Raw genomic sequence first — 22,547 nt, 5'->3', positions numbered from 1 at the left:
GAAAAACTGGCCTCCATCCCTCATTTCTCTCTACCTCACTCTCCCCTCTCCCCACCCCTGTGAAATCTCTACGTCCTGTCTATTTGCCCCAACTCTCTCTCCAAGCTGCTCCCTCTCTCTATCTTCTCTGCTACAGCCACGTCCAGTCTTGAGCGTGTCTCCCCAGCCCTCTGCAATACTCCTCTGCCCATCAGAGTTATCATTCTAAGACAGAAGGTTTATCACATCCGTCCTTTATTTAAAATTCCTCTCTAGCTAACTGCCTAGTGATAAAATCCAGGCTTCCTACCACGGCCCAAGAGACCCTTTTTGCATCTGGTCCCCACCCCTCTGACATGGTCCAGACCCTGTGTCACTCCTCCTGACTGCCCTCCAGCCACACTGCATTGCTTGTGGCTGCTCTTTCCAGGTGATGCCACCCCTGGCCCTACCTGAGCTCCCTCAGACTTCTGTAGGGCTTTCCCTCCCCCAATCTTCCTCTTCCCCAGCCAGATGGCCCCTCCCTGCCTCCTCCTTTGGGCTCCCACAACACCCACTCGACTTTTCTGTAATAGAACTTGTCATCCCATACAGAAACTGTGTGCTTGTCTGCCTCTCTCCCCAGTCCTGGGGCCCCCTGCCAGTGGGGACAGTGATCCTGCCATCTGATGCCCCAATGCCCAGCACAATGTCTGACATGAAGTAGAATTTCAATACACCAAGGTTGAGTAAATGGAAGTCTGCGATGTCCCTAGTCTACCTTTCAAGATATGGGGCCTCCTCCTTGTATTGCTCGACTCCATAAGCCTTCTGTTTCCCAGAGTCGCTGCCCTTTTCTTAGAGTTAACACCATCCTTTAATGATTCTACATTCTAAAGTTGGTCCCAGGATGATAGCCCAGATGGCTATAATTACAACACCCCTTCTAAATAGTCCCTTCTGGGCAGGTGCCACGCCACCAAACTCAGGTTTGCCTAAGTTGGATCCGTAGATCTATGGCTCTGCAGCCACACAAGGGGATTAAAAGGTGACCAGAGGACCACAGGTCCGTCCTAAATCCCTCCTGTGATTTTAAAGGTTGACTGTGATTCAATGTTGTCAGGGTGTGATAATGCAGACCTCAGTCTCAGCGAGAATGAATGGATTTGGAAGGCCAAGCAAATTAAATCAGGCACTGCATTGGCAGCTCCTCAGGTATCCTCTCCAGTTAGTTTGGCTCAGAGCTGATTCCAGCTTCAGCTGTTAGGCAGTATGTCCTACATTTACCTCTTTAATGTGTAGAAAGTCCTTAGCATCAAAGGAGATGGCCGTGCTGGGAACAGGCACATCCTCGTCCAGCGCCCCGCAGTAGCTCACGTTTGTCTTCACAGCAAATGCCACAGGTTTGGACTAGGGACAGAACCGTGAAATAAGGGGGGGCGGGGGGGGGGAGAGAGAGGAGCATTTTTTACACTGAAACTATAATAATATGACTGATAATGCCACGTGGTAAGAAAAGTCACTTTCCAAAGAGAGATCTCAAACGAGTTGTATATTCCCAGGAAACATCGAGAAATCTGCAGAAACGACCCTGGAAAAGCTTCAGTCCTATCAGCCCAGCCATGTTTCCTCTCCTGCAGTACTTTCCACTATCCCAAATAAAAAACTGTGCCCTAAAGTACTGGGGAAGGATGTACAGAGGGGTGGACAGTCTGCTTTGTTCTCTAGTCTTAAAAGTCTATGTTTATTTTTATTTATTTCATTTTTAGAGACAAGTCTTGCTCTGTCACCCAGGCTGGAGTGCAGTGCCCGATCACAGCTCACCGCAACCTTGAACTTCTGGGCTCAAGTGATCCTCCTGTCTCAGCCTTCCGAGTAGCTGGGACTACAGCGCCACGACTCCCAGCTATTTTTTTTTTTTTTTTTAATTTTCTATAGAGATGGGGGCTCACTATGTTGATCAGGCTTATATTTATTTTAAATGATAACAGACATCCTCTCACTTTGGCATACAGGAAATGTATGCTGGGTCTTAACAAAAAAAAAGGTGGGGATGGGGTAAAATAAGTATTTTTGAAATAGCCTCAGATCTGAAACCCTATGGGATCCTAAGCAATAGAAGACCTTGTCCCATCAGGGAAGAGAAAGGCCAGTCATGGTCAGTGCTGAGGGGCAGGGCTCGTCACATGTCACCGGCTCCCTAGCTAACAAAAGCTGGTTTTGAAACTCTTTTTATACAAATTCCTCCCCAGCAAAGGGCTCTTGGGCTGGTGCAGCCTTGTGGGGCTAAGAAAACCACCAGCCTAAGATAATGCCACCCACATTTGGGTGACCACGGTGGCCACAAAAGAAAACTTTAAAACAAAAATTAGCCACAAATGAGATACAAGGTTCCTGAAATTCTGGGCTGCTTTGTTACTGGGTTATTTCTGGGAACACGACAGAGGGACAACAGCTGAGGCAGGACCCAAGTTGGAGTCTCACTGACGTCCCTTCACAGGCACTGCAAGAAAACCCCCTGCCACCAACAGAGCACAGGTGTCATAGGTGTTGGAGCAAATGACACCTCTTTACCTGCGTCATTCTCCTCTCACCTCTTTTAAAGATTTTATTATAAAAATAGAAAAAGGAAGGAATACACTTTATTTGGGCTTCCATTTTTCTTCTTCTAAAAATTATTTACTAGAAAGACCGAGACTGCTAAGGTAGGAGTCTGTCCTAGAGGGCAAGGAGGAGAGGCTGGCCGTGAACCTTGTCTTATATTTTGCTATTGTGTATAAAATTTCATTTAACAAAAGGGGTCTGTGCTGACAAAAAAAAAAAAGTTGGAAGGATACAGGATGGAGATCTCTAGTGACTCTTCTAGTGTTAACTTTCAACTGTGCAATTTGTTTCTTATTGCTTCCTACGGAGGCAGAGATTCCCATGGGGGCCTCTCCCCATGGAATAGTTGAAGGTCTACTTTGGCATTGGCTTTTATTGTTCGACTGTGCTGCACTTCTCAGAGTTGTTCAAAGTTCTGAACTTCACACTGAACTTTAGGTAAGATATTGAAAGTGAGAAAGAAGGGTAGAGAAACCAACAGGAAGATCCACAGAACAATGCACATGAGGCCTGTAATAAAGGCTGAGGTAAGCCAGGCGCGATGGCTCATGCCTGTAATCCTAGCACTCTGGGAGGCCAAGGCGGCAGGATTGCCTGAGGCCAGGAGTTCTTGCTGGGCAATATAGTAAGATCCTGTCTCTCCAAAAAATAGAAAAAAAAATTAGCTGGGCCTGGTGGTGCACACCTCTAGTCTCAGCTACTAAGGAGGCTAAGGCAGGAGGATCTCTTGAGCCCAGGATTTTGAGGTTGTAGTAAGCTATGATGATGCCACTGCATTCTAGCCCCAGGCAACAGAGTGAGACCCTGTCTCAAAAAAAAAAAAAAAAAAAAAGAAAGAAAAAAAGTGCTGAGGTAATGGACAAGGAGAGTCAAGAACAGGTGGGCTACTGGTACCTTAGGAGGCTCTCCGCCAATGCTGGGCATAGCAGGCTGGATATCGGCCACATTACTAAGGTGGAAGATGACCAAAAATTCACCACCAAACCAAACACAAAAGGGTGAAGGTTGTCAGGAATTGCACCCCTGGAGATGTTACTAACCTCTCTCAGGGGTAAATGGATCAGAGAACCTTGCAATCGGGAGTCTTAGCAGGATAAGCATAAAATGATTATTACAGAAAAATGTGAGGTAGGGGAAGGGTAGCTGATAGCTGCTGAGCAACATGCCCCTTTTGAACCGCAAAAGGGGAAGAAAGTCACCTTTGCTCTCTCAAGCTGGATAGCCGCTTGCTGTTCTCTCTCCTGCCGAATCGCTTCCCGGTCCTCTTCCAAAGAGACATCGGAGTCAGACGGCCTGCTTGTGTAGGAATCCGCTGAACCCTGCAAAGGAAAACACAGGGCAGTTTAAGTGAAGTGATGTGTAGCTTCTTAAATTGTCACATCCATAACAGCATCCTGGGGTGAGTTCCTTTTGTTTGCACAGAATCTGATGCATACACTCTGTGCCTTATTGCAGATATAAATTTAGATGGCAGAATATAGTTAAGCATCTGAGTTATTCAGAAAGCAGCAATGTTGTGAAGAGAAATATTTTGACTAGATTAAGTGCTAGGAAGTAAACTGCAATGAAAATTATGTGATAGTCAGCCCTAATTCTTCTTGTTTTGTGCTATCTTTATATTAAGCCCATATTCATTTGTGAAACCGAACCCTCTCTTTTGTATACATCTAAAGGAACAAGAGACTCAGCCAATTCTGAGAGCTAAATTCTACCTGTATCTTGGCTACAGGTCATCTATTTGTCTAAGATTTCAACACAGCAAAGCAGGATCCTACATTGGTAATAAAATGATTTTCCAGTTTCAATGTCAACACTATTGAACTCTTTCACTATTAAAACTTCAGTCTTTGTCCTATAGCAGCCCAGATGTGGCCAATATGAACAGTGAACAGAAAATTAACCTTGAGGATGAAAACAGTGATGTTCTTAGTCTAAACCCACACCTAGAAGAGCTATTTGAACAGCACTGAAATCCGGCCTGACTGATGTGGCCAAGGGACTCAGGGTGGCCAGCGTCACTTGGTGCTCATGCCATGAGGAGAGACAAAAACCAAAGTAGCTAGTTACAAAGTTAACCCCTGCCCTGCTCCCCCTCCCACCACCCCCAACACCCTAGAGGTTTGCCTTCTGGCTGCTAAAGGAACATCATCCTCACAATTTCCTTAAGCTGGCATTAGCAGTTGATATTTACATAGATGACAACACTTACCCAGCAAAGGTATTGGTAGGACTGGTATATTTGGCATGTTTTATACATCATGCACAGATTTTGAAAAGTGTACACCTATCCACATAGCTGACAATTTGCTATTTACTGAAGAAAAAAAAAGAGCTTTAAGAATTAGTTAACTGTGGGGGCTCACACCTGTAATCCTAGCACTCTGGGAGTCCGAGGCAGGAGGATTGCTTGAGCTCAGGAGTTCGAGACGAGCCTGAGCAAGAGTGAGACCCTGTCTCTACTGATAGAAAACTTAGCTTGGTGTCATGGCGTGCACATGTAGTCCCAGCTACTTGGGAGGCTGAGGCAGGAAGATCGCTTGAGCCCAGAAGTTTGAGGTTGCAGTGAGCTATGATGACGCCACTGTACTCTACCCGGGAAATAGTTAACTAGCCCTTTGAAAGTTTTCTTAAACGTAGAGAAGTCTGTTTGTGAATTTGCTGCCTGTAAGGGCAGCTTTGTCCTTTAGTAGAGGACATCATTCTAGCTGGGGTGGTCTTTCCCATCATAGAAAAATCCCAGCACAGATTTTCCTGGCAGCCTAGACACAAGAATTCCCGGTTAGAAGTTTTACCGGAGGGTCCAGTCAAGCCCTGGTTCTAACTTCTGCCTCTGCAACACACTTCCGAAAATTTTATGCAAGTTACTGGACCACTCTGAGACAGTCTCCCTGACTGTAATAGAAGGATATTGCCTACTTCATAGGATTAAATGGAATAAGATATAAAGAGCAGCTAATATTTATTGAGTCTTTGCTATCCACACCAGTGTGGGGCTAGATGAATTGCACGTCTTATCTCACTGAAGCATTTCAGCAATGGGGAAGCTGAGATTCAAATTCAGGTGGTTTAACCTTGAAGCCAGCAGGTCCAAACCCCACACTGAGCTGCACCTGACATTAAAATACTTACTCCAGGACCTGGCACATAGTAGGCACACAATAAATCCCCCTTTCCTAGTTCTGATATTTCTACATTGCTAAAACAAAAAGAATTAAGAGATTCTAATCATTTTTCAGCTCATTTATATATGCACAATAGCATATGATGAAATGTAGCCATTTTTTCTTACTGCATAGAAAACACTATAAATCTGATAACTGCAAAGTGTCCAAATCCATGTACTTTATGCAGCACTTTTGAAAGTGCCCTTTTCAGAGGAGGTGCATTTGTTAACCAAATTATAACCAAATTCCTCAGCAAATCTACTGGGGAAAAAACCTGGACCTACAGAATGGATAAACACAGGGTGACTGCTTTATAGGTGCATTTGTTGCCTAAAAAGAGAGCTACCTTGAAATCCTTTAAAACAGAGAGCTCTCAGAACATATCTTTTGTCTGAATTTAGGAACATCTTCATAAAATCCAAAGTAAGAAAGAAAGGAAATAACGTCTCTAAAATACCTATGAAAACAGTTTGGAGTCAGTCCTAGGCAATGTTTTGTTGGAAGTGCAATGTGTGGGGCCATTCTAAGGAGTTGCACTGGCCACAATGAAGATGTCTGGACCACCACATAATTAGGATGTGTTAAGTCAGGAGGGAAACACTTGCCTGGTTTTGAAAACATGTGCTCGGGAAGGCGAGTGCCCACAGTCCACAAGAAAGCAGGCTTCCCGTTGGGGCAGTGAGTCAGACAGCTGAACATAGACTTCACTGCAGCCACTAGGAGATGGCTGACTTCCTGACACTGCTGCAAAGACTTTTCAAATCCTGGCATTCAATTATCTCTGAGCACACAAGAAGTGACTCAAGGATCTCCTGCCAATGAACTTTACTTTGAAATGTGAAAAGGACTGTAAGAATCGTAAAACTGCCTAAGAAGCTCTACTACTGCCAAATATATAGAAGCAGAAGTCTCTGTTTAGTCCCTGTTTCTAAGAATACTGACAGAAGGAAAAATAAAGCACTGTGACCCTCATTTTCGCCATTAGTGTTTTAGCATCACAACGTTCACTCTGGATTTTTTTTCCCCCAATGTCACCCACATTTCCTTGTACATGAAGAAAATCCTTGTTGCTGTCTCTCAAAGTCCTAGGGACAGCAGGGGTCCAACATGAAGAGCCCAAATTTGGCACATGGACATGTTCTGCTGGCTTGGTACTGACTTGGCTTCTTGTTTTTATTTATTTTTGTTTTAGTTTGGTTTATTTGATTTCAACTGGTTGAAACAGAGTATGAACATGTCCCAGGAGAAGGGAAGGAAAAGATAAAGGAAATGACTGGGCTATTTACAAGAGCACCAAGAGCAGAACAAGTGGGCCAGGGAGAGTCCAGGAGGACCTTCCTGGGCCTGACCAGAGTGGGGATTGGGGACGGCAGGGGCCACAGCAGGCTTGGGAAGAACAGGCTGGGTTGGGGGAGATCACCCAGAGGTCTGGTTAAATATTTAATGACCAAAAGAGAGAGAAATGGCAAGAAGGAAATAAAGCTAGATGCTAACAGGATGGAACTGAAGATGTGAAGGTGACTAGCTCTGGGCAAAGCTGGAAACTGTAGCCCCAGCAGCTTTCAATTTTGCAGAGTTCCATTTCATAAAGTGGGTGAGGAGTGAGCGACCCAACTTATCAGGTGATCTAAAACTGGACTGTTGACCCATGTACAAGAGGCATGACAGTGACTAGCCCCTGAAAAGTTCTTAGGCAGACACCATTGCAAGTCATATCTTGGAGTCTTCAAGGAATATATAGATACAGATATAGATATAGATATATAGATATATAATGTATGTGTGTATATAGATGAAGAGACTTGCAGCAATTACGTGTGTGTATCATTTTAAAAGCCAGAATGCATACTAGTGAACACCAAAAGACAGAAACACAGATCTTTCCATTAACATATGGCCCAGACTTTTATTTTTCTTTGTGTTCAATATTGAAAACAGATCCCAGCCTCATACCTTTCATGAGTCTTCTTGAGTACAAAATGCAACATGCTGATAGAAATATTGGAAAATCAGTTAGCTGTTGTCTCCTGAAAGAAGGAAAGTGATCTCAAGTCAAACGATGGAAGGGCTTCTTCTCATTCACAGAGAGAGGGTGCATGATGCAGATAGGACAGCTGCCTCAGGCTTTGAGGCCAGACGATATTGGGTTTGACATCGTCACCAGTTCTTGTTGGCTGCAGATCTTCGACAAGTTATTTTAACCTTCTGAGTCCGAATTTCCTTCCTCAGAAAATGGGGATAATAGTGCTATACCTTGTAGAGTTTCCTGAGAAACTTGGGATGTATTTGACTTGAGATGAAACATCATTTCTTTTATCATCATGGAGGAAATTCAGAAAATTGCCAGCAATTAATCTTTGACCCGCTAATTAAAGGTTTGGCAGCTTTTCAACATTACATTTTTGGCTACCCAAGAGTTTTAGGATTTATATCTTGTTCTTTTTTCTTGACAGCTTTATTGAAGTATAATTTACACACATAAAATTCACACATTTTAGTGTAACATTCAATGATCTTTAATAAATTTACAGAATACAATTTACAGCACCACAATCTAATATTAGAACATTTCCACCACCTCGTGCCTCATCTGCAAAATGGGAATGAAACTCTTCTTTGGGATGATTTTGGGGAATGAATAAGATAATGTACGTATGACATTGTGTACAAGCATAATGCTGATACATACGAAACCAGTGCTCTCCAACAGAACCTTTCATGCGGGGATGGAAATGTTCTGTATGGACACTGCCCAATATAGTAGCCACGAGACACCTGTGGTTACTCAGCACTTGAAATGTGACTAGAGAGACTGATATGCTGAATTTTTAGTTTAATTTTTAAAAATTTAAAACTTTATTGTCTTTTAATTAATTTAAATTTAAACATCCGCCTGTAGCTAGTGGCTATGATATTGGGCTGTGGAGTAATAGACATTCCAAATGTCAGTTTCCCTTCCAGATCAGACAAGTGAACACTAAATTTGGCGTAAATTTGGTATTTTAAAAGTTATATTAATTAAGTAGACTAAGTGATAGTGGAATGTCCAGAGAAACATATTACTCCCAATGGATTTGAGCCTGTTTTTCTCCACTGAGTGTGCAATGACTCGACAATGCCCTTTTCCACACTAGAGAAGGAACACAGCCCTTTGTTGGTGACTTTCCCAGATTTCCCAGGGTGGACAGGAGAATATAGCGCACTCACAAGGCTGCCCTTAGGCAAAAAGGTCCTTTGGGCAATCTTTATCTTTCTAAGCCTGCCCTGCCCTTTCTTCTCCTTCACCCCCTTCACCAGACAAGTCCAGAGTGCTTTGCTAGGGCACCTGGCACGTCAGGGTCTCTCGGCTGTGTCTCCAGATACATAGGCCTGTGCAGTGCCTGACCTGGCCATGGCAGGATCTCAAATTTGTTGAAAGAGAAACACACTCACTCCTGTCAGAATCTAGCTATTCTTTGTTCCATGATTTGAAGTTCTTCTCAGGTGGTTGGTTAATCGGTCAAGGTTATGCTTACTTGGTGTGATGTTAATTTTTAGCAACCTCACTCTCATAGCGTGAGATTTTTTTTTTTTTATTGCAGTTTTCAATGCCTTAATTCAGTGCATTCCCAGCTGAATAATGTGGATAATGTGTACATTCCCAGCACCTTGGTGGAGCAAGGAACTCCTGAAATTAGACCTCAGGGATGAGAACTTAACACAACTAAGGTACCTCATATAGATTCTCATGAATAGGAGGTCTTCAAAAATGTTAGCTGAATGAATAAGACAAGCTCTGCTTAACAAAGCCCAGCAGCCCAGTCTTGTTGGACAGAAGACCTGAAGTTCAGCCTCAGCCATTCACCTGGCCAAGGTTCCTTTCTAGGCTTCAAAGAGCAATCAAGGGTAGCAAAGGAGCATGTTCATAAATGGCCATAAAGGGACGGGGAAGGGAATGAATGTTTACTCAGCCCTTACTATATTTGAGTTACTAACTTATAGACTTGATTATCACGTCAAGCCTAGGAAGTAGGTTTTATGACTGTCCACATCGTAGAGATGAGGCCACTAAGGCTCGAAGGGGCAATAAGAATATCCTTCCATGCCACTATCGTGGGTCACTATGCAGGTGGCAAGGGTGTGGTAGAAGCTTTTTTTTAATAATATCCCTTAAAAAATCTGATGCAAAAGCTTACATTAAACTGTCAAATATTTTAGTTGTCTTCAGTAAAATCAAACAACATTCTACAGTATTTAGTTAATATTAATCATAGGTCAAAATCTCACCAAGTTAGAATGATAGATGCAGGTAAAGAAATGCCAGTCTGAGATCATGGGAAGTGAACTGCAGACTGCTTTTCCAAAGATATGTTTAGTGTTTCTGAGTTCACACGATATCTCTAGACTGCCAAGGTTTTGGTTCGTGGATTTCTCTGACTGTCTGCTTGAATCACAGGGTTTTTATTCAGCATTCTGGTTACTGGTAGGTGATTCTAAGGGATGCTTGAGAGTTTCATTTTTCTCTTAAATAACTCCTCTAATTATGTACACACTACTTAATTACAGATTATATCTTGTCACTAAATTATAATTATTAATACATATTTTATATACATTAACTATAATGTATATATGTTAGATATATACGTTATAGTTAAAAGCAAAGCACAGGTTTTGTCTGAATTATCTCATAAGTAGAATACAAATTAATGGGTTCTATTATAACTGTTTTACATAACCGATTTAAAAGGAAGTAATATTAACTTATAAAAGTTGGCCAACCTTAACCTTCTTGTTGGTTGGCTAGCTTGGCCATTGCTGTAACTGTCCTTATTTCAGACAGGTTTCTTTCAATTGCTAGTCTGAGGAGACCCATTAATCGATAACAGGAGAAGAATTTTAATTGACCCTACAAGTACAAGGAGGGAGGTGACAAAATTTAGGCCAAGATAGATGGAAGGGAAATCTATGCCAGCCGTAGCCATGTAGGCACTTCTGAGAGAGAAGTTGAGGTGAGGGCTACGATTAGATTTGCAAGTTAAACTAATGGTAATGGTGGTAGCAGGAGGGTAGATTCTTTTTATATGAAAGTTGAATCATATGAAATTGTAAACATTGTAATTTGCCATTGTAATTCGTATGGTTCAACCTAATACATTGGGGGAAGGACAAAAAACAAATATTACTTTCTATGGATGTTCTCTGGCAAAAACTGCTTTAGATAATTGGTGCATATAATGTTGTACATGTTTGTAAGAAACGCTACATCAATAAGCACAATTAGCAATAAATCAAAACCCTTCTGTGAGACCAGAGAGTAACAGAAGTTGAAAAAAGTCCACAATCATTTTTGCATGCAACAGGAACTTTATCGTAATGGTAGCGATGGTGACACTGTGGAGCTCACGTTCCTTCTGGGAAAGGGAAAGTGACCACCTAACTGGGAGAAAGTGTCCCCCAGCAACCAAGCTTTACTATTTACAGGCCACAGAATAACAGCATGGGACATTGAGCAGCTGTTCTAGGAACCAGCCCTGCCTGGTCAAAACTTTGTGAGAGCTTGTGACCAATGCATGTGACACAGGTGAGTGACCGAATGGCTCTACCTGGCTGATCGCAGTGTTGGCACCTGGCAGCATCAGCCACAGCCCAAGGTCTTCATGCAAGGGCGGCTGCTCACGCTGCACTAATCTAGTTTCAGCAGAGACATTAAAAAGGAAACAGCAGTATTTGCCCAGGAAATCCTGAATGTGCTGCTGGTAAAAGCAGTGCTGCATACTGATGAGGCGACTGATCGTTTCTCCAAAACGTGGACTTCTATGACCCTTCTGGAAAAGTGATTGACTGAGAAATGCTCCCTTCTCACAGTCCCCCCAGACTGGTTTACAAAACACTACTTTTATGTTGTGGTCTAATTTCTTGAGAGTCAGATTAGAGATGTGACAACAGTATATATGTTTCCCCCAAAAGTAGCTTCAGGCAATCACTTGTATCTTTGGAAGAAAAAAAAAAAAAGACTTTCCCTTTGTCAGATAAAAAGGAATAGGATAGCTTGGTTTAGAAGAGAAGAAAGGGGAAAGGACTTGAGCCTCTCCTGTGTCATTTCTGTAGCCTCAGGAACTATTTGATGAAACATTGGCTTTAAATAATTACTTGCAATTTTTTTTTTTTTTACTGGATAAAGTTTCTCATTAGGGGAATGCCTATATACAGATAACAAAATCCAGGTATGTCATCAAAAACAGAAGTGCTTCCCCCAGCGGTGGCTGAAGATACAATGAAAACCAGAGTAGAGCATCTACTGTACTTCGGGCAAGGATCATGTCTTACCAGTTTTCGTGGGCCTCAGAATTCCCAGCACAAAGTTCTGCACCTCACAGGAACTCAGAACTATTGACTGAATGAAAGAATGAATGACATGGCTTCTCATCCATCTCATGCATGGGGTGGGGTGGGAGAGAACCTTAAATGGAGACCCCAGTCCTGCCCAGACTTCACCCTAAGTGCGTCCACACTTTCTGCCTCCAGGTGTTGCTAGAAATCATATTGGAAAGGATGATGAAAAATAAAACTAATTTTAACTTGACAAAATGGTATGCAAATTGACTGGAAAAATTAATATTCAGAAATCACTCAGAAAAAATGTTAAAAAAAAAGAAAGAAGGAGAACTAGTCTTTTTAATAGATATTAAAGCATATAAAACTGTAGAAATTAAAACTGTTTGGTACTGACACAGATCAGTGAAGTAACACAGAGCCCACAAACTGACCCCTATGTATGGGAGATTAATATATGATGTAGGAAACATTTCAAATCAATGGCAAAAGAGTGATTATTCAATAAACAGTGTTGAGAAACTTAGCTAGCCAACTACAAAAAAAAATTAAAGATGAAGAGACTTAAAGGCAAAATTATATATAATACATATATAGTATAAAAATTATATATAATATATATATTATACACACATACACACTCTACCACGAGCCGAAACTATGGCTAAGATTTTAAAATAGCATGCCAAAATGTTCAGAAGCTATGAAAAGAAAAGATTGATAAATTTGACTACATAAAAAATTTAAACATTTGTCTGGGAGAAAAATATACAATAATCAATAAAAACAAAAATGACAAAACAGAACAAATTGCCACATAAGTGACTGGTTTAATATTCTTCATATTTAAAGAGCTCTAACAAATTAATAAGCAAAAGATGAACAACCTACCTCTTCACTCACCAATATTAGGGGGGGAAAAGCCAGAAACAAGAACAAAGCAAAAACAAACAAACTAACAAACAAAAAGCTTCAGGCCAATGCCAATATCCGCAATGAACATGGACGCAAAAATCCTCAGCAAGACCCTAGTAAACCAAATCCAACAACACATTAAAAGGATAATACATCATGATCAAGTGGGATTTATCTCAGGCATGCAAAGATGGTTCAACACACAGAAGTCAATAAATGTGATACATCACATCAACACAATAAAGAGCAAAAACCATATGATCATCTCAATAAATGCAAAAAAAAGCATTTTGCAAAATTCAACACCTCTTCATGATAAAAATTCTCAACAAATTAGGCGTAAAAGGAACATACCTCAACATAATAAAGGCCATATATGACAAACCCACAATTAACATCATACAGAATGGGGAAAAGCTAAAAGCTTTTCTTCTAAGAACTGGAACAAGACAAGGATGCCCACTCTTATCACTCTTATTTGACATAGTACTTGAAGTCCTAGCCATAGCAATCAGGCAAGAGAAAGAAATAAAAACCATCCAAGTTGGAAAAGAGGAAGTCATATTGTCCCTCTTTGCAGACAACATGATCTCATATATAGAAAAACCCAAAGACTCCATCAAAAAACTCTCAGAACTGATAAACAAATCCAGTAAAGTTGCACAATAAAAAATCAACATACAAAAATCAGTAGCATTTCTATACAATAGTGAACTGAGACAGAAATCAAGAAAGCAATCTTATTTACAATATCTACAAAAATATTAAAATATATAGGAATAAACTTAACCAAGGAGGTAAAAGATCTCTACAAAAAAAAAAGAAACCTACACAACACTGAGGAAAGAAATCATAGATGACACAAAAAAATGGAAAGACATCCCATGTTTATGGAGTAGAAGAATTAATATTGTTTAAATGACCATATCCCCCAAAGCAATCTATAGATTCAATGCAATCCCTACCAAAGTACCAATGACATTCTTCACAGAAATAGAAAAAACAATCCTAAAATTCATACGGAATCACAAAAACTTCAAATGGCCAAAGCAATCCTGAGCAAAAAGAACAAAGCTTGAGGCATCACACTATCTGACTTCAAATTATACTACAAAGCTATAATAACCAAAACAGCAGGATATTGGTATAAAAACAGACATATTTGCATCTATATAAGACATGTTTTTTAAGAGTATGGCTCATTTATAAAGTAGAGTAGTATGTAGACATAAAAAAGCATGACAGAGACCTCTAAATAATAAAATATGAAATCATTAAGTCACAAAATAATCTAGTACATTGTTCAAAAATTGTGTTAAAATAAATATACTGAGTGTCCATTATTCATCAATATACTGGAAATGGGAAACAGATTTATAATTAACTTTACACTCTCTATACAGTTTGAATTTTTACCTTGAGAATTTTTAAAAATAAAAACAAATACTGTGTATGTCTATAAACACATAGACATTTGTATATATAATATAAATAAATATATACATATTTTTACAGAGTTATATAACTTGAAATTACCTGCATTCACTTTAAAATGATTTTGATAGGCAACATTAAATATTAATACTAATGATCATCAAAAACAATAATAACCCATGATTACTTATTGACCACTAATATATCCCATGATTAGTGTTAAGTAGTTTTATTAATAGTGTTCTTTGGAAAAGAATATCCCCTGTGAGAGGCCTGTAGTCCCAACAAGGGCTATGTTAGAATGACTTTTTCTCTTTGGTCACCAATCTCCTAAATTTGTGAAGCTGTCGGTCTTAAGTTAAAAACTAGATGTACCACTTAGTGCAGTCACTTAAATTTAGGTAAAATGTTATTTCTGAATTATAAGATGACGAATGGTTTGGGAGTATTTGAAGGTGTGGTGGGTCCCTTACGTGCATGCTGCTTAGCCAAGGCATTCTCCCAGCTCTAGGTAAGAGCTGTGCTCACCCTAGTTTTTAAGAGAGTTTTCACATTAAGAAGCTTAATGTCACAGGACATGGATTCCAGGCTGCTCTATTCCCTACAGCACTCCCACTCCTTCTTTGCCCTCTGTGGCCCTGTTAGTGAGTACACAGTGCCCACCCCTCCCATCAGCATGCACCAACCCCATCTGGAGTTTGGAGTGGCTCCAGCCCACTCTCTTCCCTGAGATAGCATCCTTCCTCCCCCGGGGGGGGGGGGGGGGGGGGGCACTGGGAAGAGACGAAAGCAAGGCTTGCTTTTTTTTGATCCCTATCTGCTAATTCTGTGTTTTCTGTGTTAGAGCTCATTATGTTAGAGAAAAGGAACTTATTCTTAGTTCCACCTATGGAACTAGAAAATAGAGCTTTGATTGGAATAAAAGAGCACTTAACGGACGTTATTTAATTTAGTCACCATAAAAACTTAAGAGTAGAGTTCATGATCCATATTGAAGTAAACAAAGCTCAGAGACGCTAAGTAATATGCCCAAGGTCACGCAGACGGTAAAGTCTGACCAACTCGAAAGCCCTTGCTAATTAGCTAATAACCATGCCCAGCAGAGGTGCTCATAAGCACTGCAGAGGAGCAGATCACTGAAGTCGAAGACATTAGAAAACAACCTCTTTCTCTCTCTTTCTTTCTCTGCATTAAGATTGAACTAACAATTACCGAACATGCTATGTTCTCTCCAGCACATTATCTTGACTTCTCTCCAAAGCTCTTTTGAGGCCTTGCAGAGCAGTCAAGCCACATGCCCAAAGTCACCCAGCCATCGCTGGTGAAGCTGAGACCTGCATTTCAGGCAAGAGCATCTCTTGGAGGATCTCTAAGATTCCTCTGAGATGTGTTGTTAATCCCAGTGCCGAATTTGGTCTTCAAGTACTTGGTGATGGAACACTCATTTGAATTTGACATTGAAACACAGGGAGTCAATTATTACTAAGGATGTAACTACCAAACCTTTGTATTTTCTCTCCCCTCCCTTCAGGCCTGTCATTAGCTCTTTAATATATCCGAAGTGGTCAAAGAGGAAACCCACATCTGCTCATTTTTTGGTTAGAAATTTTTTTGGACCATACAAACAGAAAAAAAAAGGTTGAGAAATGAAATTCTTGATTTAAATAAGTCTGCGAGAGAAACTATGAGTTAATTTACTCTGATCACCGTTATTTTTCATTAGGAACTAGAAGGAGAGGGAAGGGTTATTCACACAAGGGCTGGCATAGAATAAGCAGTTCAGAATCGTGCTGTGAAGCTTGACGACCTGGGCTGGAGCCCTAGGGCTGCTCTTTACCAGAAGTTTGCTTTTGGGATAGACACTTAATCTTTTTTTTTTTTTTTTTTTGACACAGAGTCTCACTATGTTGCCTAGGCTAGAGCACAGTGCCATCACCATAGCTCATTGCAACTTCAAACTCCTGGGCTCAAGCAATCCTCCTGCCTCAGCCTCCTGAGTAGCTGGGACTACAAGCACATGACACCATGCCCAGCTAATTTTTAAATTTTTTTTGTAGAGACCCGGTCTCATGATGCTCAGGCTGGTCTCAAACTCCTGGGCTCCAGCAATCCTCCTGGCCTTGGCCTCCCAAAGTGCTGCGATTACAGGTGTGAGCCGCCCCACCCAGCCAAGATACATAATCTTTCTGTGCTCACTTTCCTTTCTGCAAATGTGTTATTAACCTAACTCATGGAGCTGCTGTAAAGACTATGCACTCCGAGCACAGCAAGCACTCAGGCAAGGAACCATCAGTAGAGGTTAGCGAGCACACTCCAGTTGATGGATTTGTCCAGACCCTTTGTTAAAGCCAGTTTGCTGTTTTAATCCCTCTCTTAAAAAACGGATAGAGATGTAAAGCTTAAATTAATCAAAATAAATAGGAATTAAATGCTCTGGTGATAACTTCAGGACAGTTAAAGTTATTGGCTAAAAGGAAATTTAGGAATCATATGGGCTTCATTTCTGCATGTTTTCCCAGTCTGCAAGAGCTGTGTTGATTCAGGAGGCATCACCTCTTTGAGAGTGACCAGAAGACAGTCAGTTCTGGTTTCTTCGCCAGAGAACAGCACGAAGTCTGTGTCCTCTGAGCTGCGTGCCACTCAGAGTGATATCCCTCCTCTTTAGGACCCCAGCACCCACCATAAGAGAGCCATGGCAAGGGGCAGCCACCTATCACAGAGCACCATTGCGTCCTCTGCTACCCCACCCGCACCCTAAAATTGAAGGCCAGCACTCTCAACAGAGCAAGCCAGCCCATCAAAAACCTCTAGAATCCTAAACAGGTTTGAAGAGTCATCTCTCAGAGTCTAAGCCCTCTTTTCCCTTCCAAAGCTGAGTATGGACTCTCTGGCCAGAGTATGCCCTCTGTCATCATTTCAATGAGAAAACAAGGCAGCTGTTGCTTTTATTTTGCTATATTTTATTTTTTATTCTATTTTCTCATTCTTTTTTTTTTTTTTTTAAATACATGCTTAAAAATGAATAATTTCCATTTTAAAGCTGTGGTGAATTTGTTAAAAATAGGGCTTTTGTTGTCACTCTCACTCTGCATCATTATAGATAAAATGCATGAACCATATACATATGTAATTCAAATGGCTGGATTGGAAATAAAGCACCAGGGTTTGAGAGCCATTGCCCTGTGGGCTCCATGGCTGGGTGTGACAGTGGCCCAGGGGAAGTCACGGGCCTGAGGAGAGAAGCAAAAGGTTCGTATGGAGACACAAGAGGCAGATGTCCATTCAGTGGGAAGGCTTTTTCCCCCTTGGGCTCATTCTGAAAGCTCTTCTCCTCCCACCAATGTTTATAAAACTCCTTCCCTGCTGCCATAACAAAGCTCAGAGACCCACAGTGCAGAAGAGGACGACATTGAGAACTGCAGATGGTATTCAGCCGACTGAAGCCGAGGAGAGAGGAGGCCCTTCCATCTACCCAGCATGGCGAGCATCTACACACTAGGTAATGGGGACAAGAGAGGCGAGTTCAAGAAACTCAGCTCAGGGAGCCTCCATACTTTAATGGAGAGTTATGGCAAATGCAGACACAAAGACCAAGAACCATCTGTTCTTAAATAAAAAGGCCTCAGATAATGAAGGAACACTCCAGCAGAGACGGCCTGAGACATAGAACAGTACTGGGCCAGTGAATGATGCTGCAGAAGGGCCCTGGAAAGAAGGGGACCCAGATATATTTTCCTCATCTTCCCCAGGGAGAGGATGCTACCAACTCCCTGGGACATGGAACTGGAACAGGGGTGGGGAACTTTTTCATGTGAGAAGGCTGCATTAATTTAGCTGTAATCAAATAATTCCACATTCAAGAAACTTCAATTAGATATACTTAAAACTGTATTTCATTTTATAAAAATTTAAATACTCTGTACTTAATAATTCAAAAAATGAAAACTATTTGTTAATTTTAAAGTTCGCTAACCTTTTTAATGACTTTGTTGTGTCTGCTTTTTTCTGGAAAGCATTTGAATATTTGTTTGCAGCATGGAGGTCCGCAGTTTCAGTGGATCCTCTAGATCAGCGCAACCTTTCTGGCACCAGGGATCGTTTTCATGGAAGACAATTTTCCATGAAGAGGAGGATGCTTTCAGGATGATTCAAGCGCATTACATTTATTGTGCACTTTATTTCTATTATTATTACATTGTAATATGTAATGAAACAGTTATACAACTCGCCATAGGTTGGGGACCCCTGCTCTAGATGGGATTAAGTCATTTGTGACCTTAAGGGTATCTTGATTTGGGTTAGGTAGGAGAATGTAGATTCATAGCAATAAATGGTTGAAAAGCATGAAAGCATTTTTCAGGAATGTTGCCAAAAGTGTAGGTATTCTGCATTTTCCCATATTTCAATTAGATCTTTCTTAGCATCAAACAATGGCTTTAAAATGTCATCTACTGAGGATTTAATCAATTCCATCTGTAGTTCTTTAGGTGTCTTGGTGATATCAACTAGATGAGGCTGAAATACTAATTTGAATGTCATGTCATGATTCTCAAAGTCAGTGAATCTTTCATTGTATTCTCCAATTAATATGCCTATAACAGCCTTGTATTCTTCAAATGATTCACATATATCATCCTGCTCATTAATGACCTTTGCTAACTGGGGAAAATGTTCATCTGAAATATCTTCATGAAGAAGAAGTGTTTTGAAAAAAAGACAACTTTTTTTGAAATGCTTGGATTTTTTGCCACATATCATATATAGATTTAGTTTTAGCTTGCAAAGAAATATTCAAGTCATTTTGATTTGACATGAAATCACACAGAAATGCTGTATTCCTGTAGAAATCTTCTTTCAGTAATTCACATTGCTGATTCTATTCTTCATAAAATTTAACTATCTGTTCTCACAGAGATAAAATTTTGGCTAATACCTGCCCCTGCGATAGCCAAAGCACTTTAGAATGAAACGGCAAATCCACACCAAATACCTCATCATTCAACTTTAGCATGTTACAAAATTGATGATGCCGTGTTGCATTTGCACAAATATAGTTAACAATACTTATAACTTGTTGCAAAGTGCCACTTAAAATAGTAGCTTTAGCACAGAGATTTTGTGATGCAAGATATAATGAAAAGAAATGAGAGCATATGGACCTGTTAATATTATACCTTTTTTATCTGTGCAATAAACCCTTCATGTTTTTCTGTCATGGAAGGTGCACCATTCCATACACTCACTAAATTTATCAAATTTAGCCCAACTTCGCATTTATCTTGAATGTTGTTGAAAATATCTATTCCCCCTGTTCTGTTTGCAAGAGTGCCCAAATTGAGTAACTCTTTGTAGCAAAGAAAATCTTGTGTTATGACCAGAATGAAGTATAAAACCTGTGCCGAGCAGTAGTATCAGTTGATTCAACCAAAGCAATTGAATAATATATATTTTGAAGTATTGCATGAAGTTGTTCTGTTAAGTTGAGGGCTAATTCATGCTGCCAATCAGTTATGGTTCTCCTTAAAAGAGGCAGTTGTTTGTACTTGAAACGTTATCAGGGTCAAGCATCCTACAACTTGACAATGCATTCTTTCACAATTTCTACATCACTGAATGGTTTCTCATTTTTCCCTGAGTATATAAGCTACTTTAAAAGTTGCTTCAGTGGTATTATTTCCAAGTCTTATGGCTGCTTGAAAGAATTGTCTTTGTTTTTGCTTTCATTTTTTAATTTCTACAATACAACCTTTCACACCTCTTCCTCTAATTTAAAATATTTGTGGTCCTTATGAGTGTTATAATGCTTATGAGCATTGAATTTCTTTAATGCTGATACTGCAGTATCACAAAGCAAGCAAATCATCCTATCTTTAGCAGAAACAAGACAATATTGCAATTTCCAATCCTCATTAAAAAATCTGTTTTCTTCTTCAGTGTTCTCTTAGTCTTCTTTAACACGATGGGGTGTTAAGCAGACAGAATTAAAAAATACTCTCAAGCTGTGCAACTATTCACAAATTCCACTTCAAACAGAAACACAGTGCACAGTTGTCAAAAGCTGATAACAGACTGGCGTACTTGACCCGCATACAGTCTCGCCAACCAGCCTCATGCGGTAGTGGCGCCAGTCAGGCGGGGGAAGTTAGAACTAAATCATGAGTGTAGCAGCCATCAGTTTAGCCCTTATGGCTCACTAATGTTCTAATTGTGCCAGTCAATCTGGAGAGATTATTTCATTGAAACTTATTTTATTCTTTGGTATTTTAAATGCATTCATTTTAAAAATAAAATAAAAATATAAATGATGAATAAAAATGCATTAATAAAAATAAAAGGATTTGTTCTGTAAAATTTGGACTCAGTCAAAAGGCCGCACATAAGGACCTAGAAGGCCACACGTAGCCTTAAGGCTGCAGGTTCCCCACCCTTGGACTAGAAGTTAGCACCCAACATCCTTGCAGAGTCTTGTGCTTAATCGCTTAGTTCTAACCCCACAGTATAGCCTTAGTCATTTTTGCCCAGCATTTTATTGTCTTTATTAAGTTTCAAATAAAAGAATTCCTTCAGGTATTGTTAAAAATATATATGTGAACTAGGTGAACCTAACTAATAACTGTTGCCAGTTTCCAGGTACCCTAAGAGGACAGAACAGGTAAGTGGCCCCACTACATACCAACCATACTCGGTGCCCTAACAACACTAGGTCCTGTCTGATCATCCATTGGTCCAGTACCAATCCAAATTGACAAACACTTGTTGAAATATTAGCATGTGTGAGGCCTGTGCTTGGTGCAATATAGGCACAAAGATAAAAAAAAGACGTGGTCCTTGCCTAACAAGGGCTCCTAACCTAATAGGGCAGGCAGTTATGTAAAAACTACATTATAAAGGGAGTGTAAGAAGGACTATAACAAAAATACAAATCCAATCGGTGAACAGGAGGACACATTAATTCTGTTTGGGGGGGGGAATAGAAGACCTCAGGGAGAAGGTGAGGGAGCCTTATGCAGGGGTATCAGAAATGGCAGACAGCAAAGCAAAGCTAAAGGGCCAGAAAGTAAAGGAATGTTTGGAGAATGATGGATTTTGATAGTTCTATAGTCAGCATGGGGGTAGGAGTTGTGGCTACTAAAGAAGTAAACGGTATGTTCCTTGCCTTTAAACAGTGTGCAGTCAAGTTGAATGAAATGAGACGTGTTCATCAAACAAAGCAGTTCAGTGTTGAACTATGTTATTTTTTAAAAAGAAAGAAAGAAAGAAAAAAGGAAGGGAGGGAGAGAAGGAGGGAGGGAGGGAGGGAAGGAGGGAGTGAGGGAGGAAGAAATGAGGGCGACTTTGGAGTTGCAAGAAGGCAGAATTCAGTTTGAGACGGCCAAGCCAGGGAAGAGGGTAACCAAGCATGGAGATGCAGAGCTTGAGCTGCATCTCTGTGATCTGCTGGGGTCAGAAAAATGTTGCCAAGGCATTTTAAGCAAAGGTGGGAGCAGCATAAACAATGGCATGAAAGCAGTGCCTTGCCTCATGTGTGGGAGAATGAGAAGTTCAGAGGTTCACGTTGAGAAGTAGCTGGAAATAAAATTGTAGAGTAGAATACATGCAGATCACAGCAAATCAGGAAAGCCAGGAGGAGGTGTTTGCAGCCATATGGCTGTGAGGAGAGGGCTGATGTTGCACTTAAGTAAATGAATGAGAGTTCCCGATTGAAAAGGATGCATTGGGAAGATCTGTCTGGAAATATGAAAAACTGCAGAGAGACTGGCTGGGAGATTGATAGGATAATGAGAGCGGGGAAGTAGAGGAAGAGGTAAATCAGAAACATATTCCAAAGAACCTAGAAAAATGGTATACAGGATGTAAGGGATATATACAGTTTACTGACTGCTTAGTATGTGTATTAAACGTTGGCTGAAGGTGATAAAAGAAGGTGAAAAAAAATCTTTTAATGTAATCATTTTTGACTTGAAGACTTCAGTATTTTTCATGATTTTTTTTTTGTAAATATGTTAAATCCATCAACAGACTATCAGCAGTTTGTCTATCTTCTGATGTTCAGCTGAGACAAGGAGAAAAATATCAGAACTGATAAAACAGAAAATGTAGTAGAGGTGGGGAGGTTTTAAAATATATTAAGTTCTTTATTGAACAAGTCCAGGAAAC

General features: G+C 40.5%; 1 protein-coding gene across 7 annotated transcripts in view; it reads right to left on the bottom strand.

Annotated features, from left to right (window-relative positions):
- The window catches only part of CACNB4 (calcium voltage-gated channel auxiliary subunit beta 4), a 233,584-nt gene that overhangs the window by 44,511 nt on the left and 166,526 nt on the right, over positions 1–22,547 (bottom strand). For all 7 annotated transcript variants that reach the window (XM_069472667.1, XM_069472623.1, XM_069472632.1 and 4 more), the window contains 2 exons: positions 3,762–3,881; positions 1,246–1,368 (listed from right to left, as the gene is read on the bottom strand). In XM_069472667.1, coding sequence (XP_069328768.1) covers positions 1,246–1,368; positions 3,762–3,881 — 243 coding nt within the window. The remainder of the gene's footprint in view (positions 1–1,245; positions 1,369–3,761; positions 3,882–22,547) is intronic.

This window comes from Eulemur rufifrons, chromosome 1 (assembly GCF_041146395.1).
Source record: "Eulemur rufifrons isolate Redbay chromosome 1, OSU_ERuf_1, whole genome shotgun sequence".
NCBI classification, from domain to species: Eukaryota; Metazoa; Chordata; class Mammalia; order Primates; family Lemuridae; genus Eulemur; species Eulemur rufifrons.
This window is presented reverse-complemented; position numbering and strand designations above follow the sequence as displayed.